The sequence below is a fragment of the Oreochromis aureus genome, linkage group 5, assembly GCF_013358895.1.
Source record: "Oreochromis aureus strain Israel breed Guangdong linkage group 5, ZZ_aureus, whole genome shotgun sequence".
NCBI classification, from domain to species: Eukaryota; Metazoa; Chordata; class Actinopteri; order Cichliformes; family Cichlidae; genus Oreochromis; species Oreochromis aureus.
This window is the reverse complement of record NC_052946.1, coordinates 13,296,775-13,309,529: the sequence shown is the minus strand read 5'-3', so window position 1 is coordinate 13,309,529 and position 12,755 is coordinate 13,296,775. Positions and strand designations below refer to the sequence as shown.

General features: G+C 42.3%; 1 protein-coding gene across 9 annotated transcripts in view; it reads left to right on the top strand.

The window, feature by feature from the left end:
- The first annotated feature begins 510 nt into the window (after window positions 1–510).
- celf4 (CUGBP, Elav-like family member 4) overlaps window positions 511–12,755 on the top strand; it is a 93,781-nt gene continuing 81,536 nt past the window's right edge. For all 9 annotated transcript variants that reach the window (XM_039612843.1, XM_039612842.1, XM_039612837.1 and 6 more), the window contains exon 1: window positions 511–1,319. In XM_039612843.1, the coding sequence (XP_039468777.1) occupies window positions 1,043–1,319 (277 nt within the window). In that variant the 5' untranslated portion in view covers window positions 511–1,042. The remainder of the gene's footprint in view (window positions 1,320–12,755) is intronic.

Below are 12,755 nucleotides of genomic sequence, written 5' to 3'. Positions count from 1 at the left end.
CCGTGAGGCTGTGTGTCAGCACCACGGAGCTGTCCACCGTCCTGGAGCGAAGCGAGGATGCAGCGACTCGCTGCTACTGCCGTCGAGGATGAGGAAGGTGGATGGAGGATATGCAGAGTGACTTAAGCACACAAAACAATAAATAAACCTCCGATTAACCGCAGGCACCATTAATTTGTGACCAGTGTTTATTTTCACTTAATAGTAGGTAAATTTCTGAAAATAGCTGTACGGCTTATTAATCCTGACAAAAAACTGCGTGTGTGTGTGAGTCTTTGTCTGTGTGTATCTGCGTGTGTGTGAGTGTGTGTGTCAGTCATCCAAGTATTGCATTCTTAAGTTCTTTAAAGTGTAGTTATTTGCTCTGAGTAGGAGCACAAAGGACCGTATTCTCTATATCTCTCTATTTATAGACCCTCTCCCCTCGGTGGAATGTACCACTGTCTACTTGCCGAAGAAAAAGGGGGGGGCAGAAATATGCTGGGTTTATATATGCCGAGTTTAAAGCGGCCCCCTTTATTCTAACCTCCCCTCTGTTCTGGCAGAGATCGAACCGACCCTGTTCGTTTAAACCGAGAAGACACCCATACAGACTCCTCAATGCAAAAAAATAAAAGGGTGCCAAGAAGCTGGGACGAAGGAACGTGGGTGTAAATAGACAGTGAACGCTCTTGGTCTCTCTCCCTCTCTCTCTCTTCTCTCTCTCCCTCCCCCTTCTTCTTCCCTCTCTTTCTCTCTCTCTTTTATGAAATCAATGAACGAGTTATTGGTTAGGACATAAATATAAGGAATCAAAGCCTCCACCGGGACCAACGGCACTGCGCGCTTTTGATATGCGTCTTCGCCAAATGCTTCATGTGTTTTCAAATCATTGTAAATACTGGCTTTGATAGGACGAGAGCGGAACCATCTCTGGTACGGCTTGGTCTCGGAACCAAATTTTGACCAAGACTTCCACCAGCTTTTTTCCAACGTAAAACGAGACTCCACCATTACCATCTGCTGCTGTTGTACCCATCCCAACTCACTGGCCGGTCCGAAGATGGCAACTTTAACCAACGGGCAGGTGGACGGCACGGTGCACGGTGTTGGTGTGGTCTCCGCCAGCACGAACGGGCTCGTGAACGGATTAAATCACAGCCACAGCCCGGCGGGATGCCCGGCCACCATCCCCATGAAGGACCACGATGCCATCAAACTCTTCATCGGTCAGATCCCCCGCAACCTGGATGAGAAGGACCTCCGGCCCCTCTTCGAGGAGTTCGGCAAAATCTACGAGCTCACTGTGCTCAAAGACCGCTTCACGGGCATGCACAAAGGTGGGTTATGCCCATATTCCCCGCGACACCTATGGCTCTACTTGTTTTTGCCAGAGTGAAATCTGTCACACGTTTGGTGAGAGTGGGGAGCCTGAATCATGCGGGATTTAATAGGTAGAGCAGCGCAATTGTTGGCCAATTGTTTCTATAGTGCTGGAGCTTGAATGACTTTTCTGCATGTTTATTCTCATTTTGTTTCATTTGTGGCACGTAGAGGGGGACATTATTTCCAGCGTCTGACTTGTCACTGGCTCCCAAAATCAGTGCTTCATTTTCTACCCTATTAAACACACATATGCAAGCATAAGAGTGTCACGAATCGGGAGTCACGACGGCATGAATATGTGTGGGGGTGATTTTTAGGAGGACCAATGTTCCTATAGTGTGCACGGGAGTATTCACACATCTAGTCCAGTGGTTGTAAACGTGCTTTCATTCACTCTGCTGAATCCAGATTATTAACCTGGCGTTTTCACGTTGCAATAGCAGGGAGGCTGTTTGATTGCCTCAAAGCAATACATTCTGTAAGTCGCTCAGTGTGTGTGTGTGTGTGTGTGTGTGTGTGTGTGTGTGTGTGTGTTGGGGGGTAGTTGGGTGGGGGTTGTGATGAGTTGGCGGGGAGGGAGGGAGGGAGTGAGGGAGGGTGTGCGCGTGCACATGTACACGAACGTGTGCAACAGTGGAAAGACTATGAGCATGTTGTAATTTTGTGCAGCATTTAAGCCTTTGTCAGTGTTTCAGGTTTAGGGTGATCAAAGTGATTCCCCCTTAAAAATAAAAATTAAAAAAAGAAGAAGAAATCGCACTAAAGTGGAGATTGCATATAGATGTATTATTATAACCAGTTTTGAAATATTCTAATCAAATACTGCCTTAACAGCTTTTTCTGTACTAACAATGACTGACCCTGTCAGGGTTGCCTTTGTTATAGAATTGACGACAGTGAATCATCATAAACTTTTGATGCAACAGTGTTATATGCCCTTGTGGTGTAATATAAAGAATTGAAGTGCTCCAGCATGAATGATGGTGCTTTACCCTTGCATTTTATTTTCTGCTCTCACAGGAATAGTCATTCTGTGGAAATCACCATCTAGTGAGAGGTCACAAATTGATCTGCTATACCTGCAGGACACATCACAGGGTGAAAAGTACTTTACAAGTAAGCTGCCACTTTTCAGGACCCCTCTCCTTCGCCTTTTAAGCCATCGCCCCCCCATCCCGAACCTTTGCCTCGTGTAAACAATGTGTGACACCCACCATGTGTCAGGAAATTATTATGATATACAAATAAATTCCAGAGGACAGAGAGTGTGTGCAGACATTGAGGGAAGCAAAGAGGCAGGGGAAGAGGAGGAGGGGGGTGTATCTTTTATTAATAGCCCAGCTGTAGTAGAGACTCCCTGTTGGACGGTTAATCACCAGTGGCCCCAGAACTATAGGCATAGCTCGCCAGCTGATTCTAAGAACTGTCTCCTAACTGCGATATACGGTCCTGCTTCCCAGGCTGAGCCCCCGCTTTCATTAGCGAGCCCCCGCTGTGCTCATATTTTAACTAGCTCGAGGCACCAGCTACTCCTTGGCTTACCAGCTCACTGGCTCACTGCGAGCTGTTTGAAGGCCGCGTTTCCCCCGCACCCTGAGGTTTCCGTAGAAGATGCCCAAATTAGCAGTAAAAGACAGTACATCCCATGGATAACGGGAAAATGACCGACTGTCGTCACACTGGGCTTATTGAAGACTGCACAATATCGCATGAACTAGGTACAGTAAGCCATCACAGCAAGATAAATGCAGTTCGCAAATATTAAAATATATGTACGAAAAACCTGTTTTCTAAAGAGATCACCATTACTGATCTGCAAAAATGAAAGTGAAATGAATCCATCTGAATGAATTTGATAGCAGTTTTATGTATGAAACTGGTTTTCAAGCTGCTACGCTTCCCCGTCAGCTTTTCCGCATATGTGTGGTTCTCCCCTTTCCTTTCAGTTTCTTCAGACTGTTTGCATTTGTCCTCTTACAGAATAGAAAGCATCAAGCTGAGGGCATGATGACCCTTTAAGGTGTGAAATGCTCCAGTGGAGTGAAGTCTATAGAACTGTCCAGCAGAAAAGTCCTCTTCCATCTTTTCTCCTTTTCATTAACTCTGCTTGATTCCATTCATTCCTTCCCTTCCTTCGCTCTTCTTTTGTCTTCACTTTATGCACTGACACCTTGTGTGTTCAGTGACAGTGCATCTTGTTCTGTAATGGTTGTGGTAGTACAAAGCCCCAGCTTGAACCACAGATTGTAGATGATCGACTGCCATTTACTTTACAATTTTGTTCTACCTCCGCTTTTCCATGTAGCAGGTAGCTGGTAACTGTTATTGTTAACGTGGTAATGCCTTGTCTGGGGATACTTTTGTGTTCATTTAACTTTACTCGCAGAGACATGGCATTTTAACAAAGACATAAGCATGGTTTTCAGGGAGATAATACACAGCTTTTTCTGCTATGGCAGGAAATAAAAGACCCTCATCCTTTTCTGCTGTACATCAACAGGCATAAAGAACAGCCTTTGCTATGGTAATGCTACCGCTGAAGAAAGCTACCCCTCTTATTGCTATTGTCAGCTGTGCCTGTGATACTATTGCCATAACCCTCCCCATAATGACCCCATGTATCACTAGTAATCTAGTCTTTAGGATTGTGTCCCCTTGGAATGGAGGGGTGGAGGGAGCTGGGAGGAGGGAAGCTTGGGACGGAGGTCGACAGAGCTTGGTAGCGGGCGCAGGGACACCAGTGCAGGCCTACATTCTCCCAATGATTTTATTTCTCTCCCCTCTGCGACTCAGCCATGCTAATAGAGGCCATTTATAATGGTCACCGGCTGCTGCTGCTGCTGCTGCTGCTACCAAGCACAACGGGACGGCGAGCACAAAGAGCCAACCCTTTCTCTTTTCTCTGGCAATGCTGCATGGGAGGTGGAGATCCATTCAAGAAGAGCAGGTGTAGATGTGATTGCTAGCACTATTCATCAACCTGATTTTGTGTAATAATCACTGGGGCAATTGAGCTGTGATGATACGGGGGAGCACATTTAATAACCGAAGGTGTTATCTACTGTTTACTGTTGTCACATCATCACGAAGCATTGTATTTCTTGGCAAACCTTTATTGTCAGCATCTTCCTTTCCTCTTAGCAAACGCAACTGTCACCAAGTTTGTTTTAGGGCCATTGTTTCATTTGGTGCTTATTTAATGTGAGTAATATATTTGTCCTTGGTCAAACTAAATACATTAGCAGCGGCTCTCGCCATAGGCTCAGACAGTTAAAGTAGTTACAAAGCCGGAGAGTTGCTCAAAGTCAAGGCAGGTGTTGAAAACTCATTTAGAGTTGGGCCAAATTGTCCGTTTTGACCTGGGAAGTGATGTAAGCGAGGCGCCACAGGTCTTTGGCCAGGCTACACCCTTTCAAAAGGCTTTCTCAACTTACACAAGACACTGCTAACCCAATGAAAAGAAATGGATTGGCTGTTAAACCATTTTATAAGTCCATCAATACTGCAGAAATTTATTTGAATATTTACGATGGAATATGATTGAAATCAAATAAGCAGAGATGTAGTGTAATGACCAACTGTAATCTGGTTTAAATTTACCCATACTGCAGATGCCTTATGCTGCAGATGGGGACTATAATCTGTGCAGGTCATAAAGGGAGTTATGGTTCTCTCGAATTCCCTCACTTTAGATATTATAGCTCTTTCACCTGAATCTGTCAGGCAAGCAGATTTAGAACTGAACAACTCATTTGGCTTTTCATTCTCAGTGAGGCCAGAAAGCCATGATGCCAGTAACATGAAAGGATCTTTTTTTTTTTTCAGGAAATTATATGTTACAGGTTGTTGGATGCAAAAAAAAATCTTTATTTTTTTATTTAACAAATGGGGCAATAAAACCAAATTTAGCTTTAAACAAAAAAAAGAACGAAGTACGGGTGTGTGTTTTTGTCCTGCAGGTCTGCGTTAATGCAGCATGCGTTCCGGCCGAAAAATTTCACTCCGGTTGCATCATCCTCTCTGTGGGATCCTTCCCTCTCCTCCTCTCGCATTCGGTTTTGGATGACTGTGTGAGTGAGTGTGTATGTTTATGTGCTCCTTGTCTCCCTGGCCCGTGTTCCACTCAGCTCCGTTCAGAATGCACGCTCAGGCCTCACATTGTGCTCCAATTTTATGAAGACGCATCGATTTCAAGTGTTTCGTCAGGGAGAAAGGCAACATGTGTCGTAGAGGAAGGCACTTCATACCAAAGTAAACTCAACAACCGGCGCCATACCGCGCCCACTGCCCTGGCAGAGCCCAGAACTGCCAAGCAACAAGAAGAAATCGAGAGGCGGAGCCAGAATGAGGAGTACAGTGAGTCTAATTTGTCACGAGGACCGTTGTCAAACCAGTGCTGCCTCTGTTGTCCATTATTATTGGAGGGGACTGTCAGATGGGGGCTGGCTTATGGCCGAGCAGGGAGCCAGTTAGTCACACTGAGAGATGGTCTGACGAGGCCAAAGGAGGGAGTGCTCATGAAGCTTGTGCAAGGATTAGCATGCTAACTGCAGGTTTGGAGTTATGTGGCCTGTCAGAGAGGTGGAGCCCTCTGGCTCCCCTGACCTCGGCAGTCCTCTCATTAAACCACTGACCTTTACATACACAGAGAGATTATGTAAAGAGAAGGCTGTGCACCTGCCTGTTCACCTCATTTCATGTCCTCAAGATTGACGCAAACCAACTGACACACACTAAGCATTCAAACTGCAGCAAACTTTCTTTTTTTCTTTTTTAATAATTTTTGTTAATAACAACAGCATACTTTCCAATAACTGTTTCTTTCCTCCACTAACACAATGCACATCATTTTGTATAATTAGAATTCAAAAATGAAAAACAACTGCCTTGTGGTTCAAACCTGTTCCACGTGATAAAGTTGTGGCCCACAGCGGACAGTGGCAGTGACAGATGTTTCCAACACTTTTTAAGGTGACTCTTTGAAAGACTTGTACGTACATTATAAAAGCTTTCTTGTGTTTTGACAGAGTTAACCCAGGGCTGAGTTCAAATAAAGCACGCCTTAAATCTTTCATCAACATTTGGCTTTTTAGTTTTTCATAAAAAGATTGCTGAGATGCTTGCACCACAATCCGCGTTTTTTCTGTCTTTGTTTCCTAATCTTGCTTTCCTATTGCTGTGTTCATTGCCCCTGTGTGCTTTTTTTTTTCAGAGGATGAAAAAAAAATCCTTTTTTTGACAAGTGCTCCTCGGAGAGGTAAATGTTTTCTGTTTTCAAGGCTCTTGCATCAGTTAAATATTATTGTGCTTTGTGGTAAATTTTTAAAAAGTTGACGCTTTGGGCCTTCTCAATCTTTTAGCTACCCTTAATACTACTTCCACGCCCCCTGCTTCAAGCACCGGTGGCCGATTGTGGAGATGGAGAATGCAATAATTTTGAAATGTTGGAAAGTCTTACATGTTGTTTTTGAGTTTCATTTTGTTTTGCTGCTGATTGTGTTCAAGTCTGCAGTGCTAATAATAGAGCTTCCTGTGAGGAAGAGCTTTGTTTTTGCTTTTAGCTTAATAAGGTTTCCTTCAGTTTTTCAAAATTTTAATGTATTTCGAAATGATAGAGATGATATATAAAAGCATGGTCATGGAGCTGCATGTATGCTAATATAAAAAAATATAACGTGTCTTTTTTCTTTGTTTAACTGTCTAGATTTTGCATTTAATTTCATTTCTAGAACACTTATCTGTGCCATACAACCACACAGGCACTGCGCTCTATATGTGGTTGTTCAGTGTAAAAGGTTTAACAATAGTTCCCTTTGTTCAGCAGTCAAAGGATTATGAATCTCTTCTGTTTTTGAAGTTAGAAGCTGGTGTTTTGCCTTTTCGATTAGAACTTCTGGCTCCTTTTATCAAGCTTTGCACAGTCAGGAGGCATTGTGGTCGGAAATTTTATAATACACATATCTGTGTCTGTGCACCTGTGTATTTAAAGCGAGGTATACATACATTTTCTCTATACATTTCTCATCTGATCATCTTTTTATGTGCATGCGGTTTAGAATTATGTGATCTACGTGTATCAGCATACAAGAAAACATAGTGCCACATGTGCTTACAGTGCTGCAAGTTCAATCATAGCCACGGTAGCGCTCACGAGTGACTTTTTTTTAATGCTTACTAATATATCTTAGGTCCAAACCTGATTCAAAATCTCAGTATGCTCATAAAAACGGGCCCAGCTGCAGCTCTCTACTGCAGAGGCTTTCCACAAGGAAATAGCAGCATGACACAGCAGCAATATGAAAAATAGAACCAAAGTTTGTCACAGCCAACTGTGGCAATGGCCCATTAATGCATACCCTGCAAGCATTAATTCTTGTTACATATCCGGCTCCAAAGGACTCTCATTCCTTTCAGTCCCCGTTCAAATAGATTAATATTGTTTCTGTTTTGACCCTTTCTTATATTGTTCTCGAGGCTAAATTTGGTTTTAATATCACAAAAGCAAATCATTGCTATTACCTTGCAAACAGACACAGCTTTTTCAGACTGTAATGCATGTACTTTCAATTACCGTTTTAGCCCCTACAAGACTGTTTCATGTAGACTAAACAAATCATTCAGCTTTGGAGATTTATGCTTTATAGAAAGTTGAATTGATGTTTATTCTCAACCAAATTGCTTAAACATGACTCAAAGTGGCGTATCTAGGTCCGTCTGCTGGGATATTCTAAGGCAGGGATTACATGAGCCGTGTGCTATCGTTCCACGCGGAAAATACCTCATGAGCTGTCAAGCATGTGTGACTTGTCAGGCCAGACGCATATTTAGCCTTCTCTGTATGCTTGCATACAACCTCATACGCTGCGCCATGACTGCCACGTTTTGAGCGTCCCTGATTCCAATTCCGTTTCTTCCCATCTCCCTTCATGCCTATTTCATCCCCCCTCCAATTAAAAATGCACCACGTTGACTTGTAAAAGGAAGGTGGGAATGGAGGTTAGGGCTTTTCAAAGAGCCCCCTCAATTATTCAAAGGCAAGTTTGATTCAGAAAATGGAGGATGATTAATAACTTATGTGGAAGTTTTCGAGGGTTTGGGTAGCAAATGTAGTGCAAGATGTTCTGACAAAACTAGGAAAAGCATCAACCAAAAAGACATGTTTGTTGTAAATTAGGCTTGACAAGTTTTGACTTCCAGAGTTAGCCTCATATCGAAACTACTTGTTCTCTTTGTATGATATAAATGTGGTTTCATGAGTTAGCTACTTACTTCAGAAAAGGTTTGTAACTGCTCAGTTTTCTGTTCGGGGAAAATGTGTAGTTTGCACAATCCTGAACGACATCAGCTTTGAATTTGTATTTCAAATTTGTATTTGTTTCTGAATACCCACTGGGTCCATCTCGTTCCATTTTCATTCCCTCCAAAATGTGCATTTTGCCATCAGATATTACCATTCAAATGATATTGGCATCACATTGAGGGAAAGTACATCAAGGCTTTATTCTGTCCTGCTGGTTGGAGAGCAGATAGACCAAAACATATCGCTGCAGAGGGAGATGGTGCAAGAGTGCGTAAAACGACAAGGAGCTCTAGACAGAGAGAGCGAGAGAGAGTGGGGGGAGAGAGCAGGAGAGAGGGAAGCAGAATTAGAGACATGTTGAAACAGGGATGATGTAAGAGAATGCGTGAAAAGAGGCAAGGGAGATCCATGGAGGAGAGAGCTTGGGTGGGGGCTGCACACAAAGACAGAAAGAGAATATCAAGAGGCAGAGCGATATAAAAGAAGGAGAGCGGAGATTGTAAAGGAAGGTGCAGTCTAAAAATGGAGGCATGGAGAGATTGTTCAGTGACAGACACGGAGTGAGAAAAGGGAACGAAAGGGAAGACGGAAGGGGCTGAAAAGAAAAGACCGAAAAGCAGGGATGGGAAACGACAGGCAGAGATAGAAGTAAAAAGAGTGAGGGAGTCCCAGAGACAGATGTCGCCCTCGCTGGCCCCGGCAGATTGATAGCTCCTGGCCCAGTTCCATGCCAGGCTCTGACCCCTCTGTCCTCTGCTGTAATTTATAGGCTGCATTTTGCCAGATTTAAGCACTACTCTGTGGCCATCATGGCTTGAGAAGGGAGAATGACCTTCCTGGGATGGGAGCAGAATTAGACCCCTGCAGTGCCCAGCTGCCCCAGGGGTAAATAAGCAAGTGCCCTCCATATTAGCATGATCTCTGACAACATGTTAATTGGACTTGTATACTTGTCAGTGGTGTGTGTGTCTGTTTGTGGATTTTCCTCACATGCTAATTTTTGAAGTTTGATCTTGACTGCTATTTAAAGTTGCTCACGTGAGGGTGCAGCTGTGGTCGCTTGTGGGCAGAAACAACTTCTTACTGCATTACAGAGGTTTTCTATTGTCATTGGCATGCTTCAGCTGTGTTGCATCAAAATTTAATGCAATATGCATTTCATCTCATGCAGCAGAAATCCTGGAAAACCCACGGTTTATTTTTTTTTCTTTTTCTGAAAGAAGTTCAAGTGCCAAAAGTAACAACAGTAAAGATTTACAAACTTCTTCCTTTTTTTGTAATGCAGATGTTTCATTTTATTTCACAATCATGTGTGCTTGATTCAGTGTCTTATTTTTCCCAGCTTTTACCTGTAGTTTTAACCCTGTCAAGTCTAAACAATTAAATATTTGCCAGAACCTCTGGCATTTTTTAAAGAAATTATTAAAAATGTGCATATATAACTTTTTAATATGTATTATTGCCGCTACATTCAGCAATTCTGTGCAACTTATTGCTTAAAAGTATATTGTGCAATTTATTTAAGGTTTTCAGGGGAAAAAAATTACAGTGGTTTTAAAAAACTCACAAAAACTCTGGTATCAAATATGTAACTTGTTGTTACAGGGTTAAATAACAAGTTAACAAGCTGGGATGTGGGGTTTGCCTGCAATCTAAAGCCCCCTGTCCCTCATGGTCATGGAACCTTAAACACCCAAAAGTCTTTCATAATTTTGTAAAAAAAAACGTCTTCAGCTAGCTCTCTGGAAAAATAACCGAGCGTTCGTGTTCATCACATGTAAGCTGAAGTAGAAAATATCTTTTATGGTCTTTAGGAGGGTTCCATTCCACAAATCTGCACCTCAAAAAAGAGGTTTGAACTTTTATGGACTTATGAAGCGTATTAGCTCACGCCTTTATTTAATTTGGCTTTAATTAGAAGCAGACTGTTGGTGCAAATTAAGTGAAAAGGACTCTGTGAAACTTTGTATTGTGGTTCTTGCAAAGTAAATATGGTGTGTGTGTGTGTGTGTGTGTGTGTGTGTGTGTGTGTGTGTGTGTGTGTGTGTGTGTGTGTGTGTGTGTGTGTGTGTGTGTGTGTGTGTGTGTGTGTGCACGCATCTGGAGCGTGCCCCCTTGTAGACTAACTTGGCTGGCTAGCTGGTGGGCTCAGCTGGGTTTGTGCTTGGCCATTCAGAACGCTACCTCAATGCACAAATCAGCCCAGGGAATGATCTGGACAGAAAGCCTTCAGCAAATTATTACAGATTTGCAATTTAATGGCTTCGGAGGTCTCTCCCAGCCCCACACAGGTTCCCAATGAGACAGAGCCTATTAGTTTGGTCCTTTAATCACAGAACAGGAGATGGAACCCTGGCCAAACCTATACATAGCCTGCTTCACTTGGTGTGGAATGATTTCATGGGGTTTATAGATAGAGACAGTGAAGTCTGTGTGTGTGTGTGTGTGTGTGTGAGCACTGGGTAGTTGATAAGCTTTGCTTTCCCCGGAGCAACAGAAGTGTGTGTGTGTGTGTATGTGTGGGTGTATAGCAGAGAGAGAGAGAGAGAAGAGTGTTCTTACTTTATAGACCGTTCATCAATACTGTAAGGACGCAGTGGGCAGCAGCAATTAATTTGGCATTGGCTTTACCTAAAGCTAACAAAAACTTTCCCAGTAGTTTAGAAGAAATGTCAAACTAGTGGTAGAAATCCATAATAACCATCAGTAATAAATAGTAAACTGTTAACTGAACCTGAATGGTTATTTCACAATTACCAAACAGTATATTCACTAGTCATTTGTAGTGTTACAGTTTATGCCTTTCATAAGACAAAGGTTCAGTCATGTGAATTTCCTCAACATCACTTTTATGTCCATTAAAGCAGGTGTTATAAACCTAGGTGTTATTATTCATTATGATTTCACTGCAAACAGCAATTAAAAGTAAGTGATTCACTCAGTTTACCATTGATTGTTAGTCATTGATTAAAGAGTCACCAAATTAGTTTGCTCTGGCATTTTCTGAAAACATTTCCATCCAAACATTTTTTATTCTCATGTATAAAAGATACTGAATTCTATCTAATATTTTTTTATACAGGGGAAAACATTTTGAAACTTATCTTTTTAAAAAAACAGCAGAGGTTTTAGTCAAATGTTCACTGAGCACATTTGCTGTTCACAGCATCCATAGAAATGCAGTTATGTTTTGAGGTGATGTTGTCGCTGACACACCTCAGTGTGTGTGAACTGCTTTAGGCTTTCAAATCCATTTCCAAAACCCAGATTTTATTTGCAGTTTATTAGATTTAGGTTGAAGGGGTTTAAGCTCCCATGTTTTGGGAAATTAGAATTTTTACTTCGGAAGATATTCATACAGAATGAAACAATGCATTTAGATAAAGGCATAGCTTTAACAGCGATACTATTTGTTACAGATAAACGGCTTGTGTTTCAGAGGGCGCTTGAGACTTTTCCCATAGCCATAGTTGCCCTGATTAATGTGCCATCGATGCAAAATGTAAAAACTATCACTCCAATCTGCCTTTCAATGTCCCAATTTGTCCAAGAGGAAGCCAAGCTTTCTAAATGAGCTGGATAAAAGTGACTGCCAAAGGGGATGAATATATATAATTATCTGCGGCTGGAGCGCCAACAAAGGGACTTTGAAAATCAACTTTGTGCGCCAAAGGCTTCATTAGTCTGACGACAACAAAATGTCCCCTTAACTTGCAGGCGGAAAGACACAGGTATCTGCAAAGCTATTAAAAGCCAGCAGTCGCGCAGCCTTGTGTAGCCCAGCCACTATCTGTTTGGGATTAGAAGCTGTTTAATGCGCTAATGTTAATATGCTAATGTGTTAATGTTATGTTAGTGAATTATTAGGTGATTTAAGAAATGGCTGGCTGCTGTTTTGTTGGTCTTACGCACTGACACGTTAGAAAGGATGGATAACTGTGTTTACTTTGTATATGGAAATCCCTGAGTGTCTTTCATCTGTCCTTCCTATAGCGACTAGTGGTCCATGTTAGCTTTGCAAACATCTTAATTGTGTTAAATGAAGGAAAAAGGGGGGAAGATTAAAAGCCATTAATGTGTGTTGTGTGAG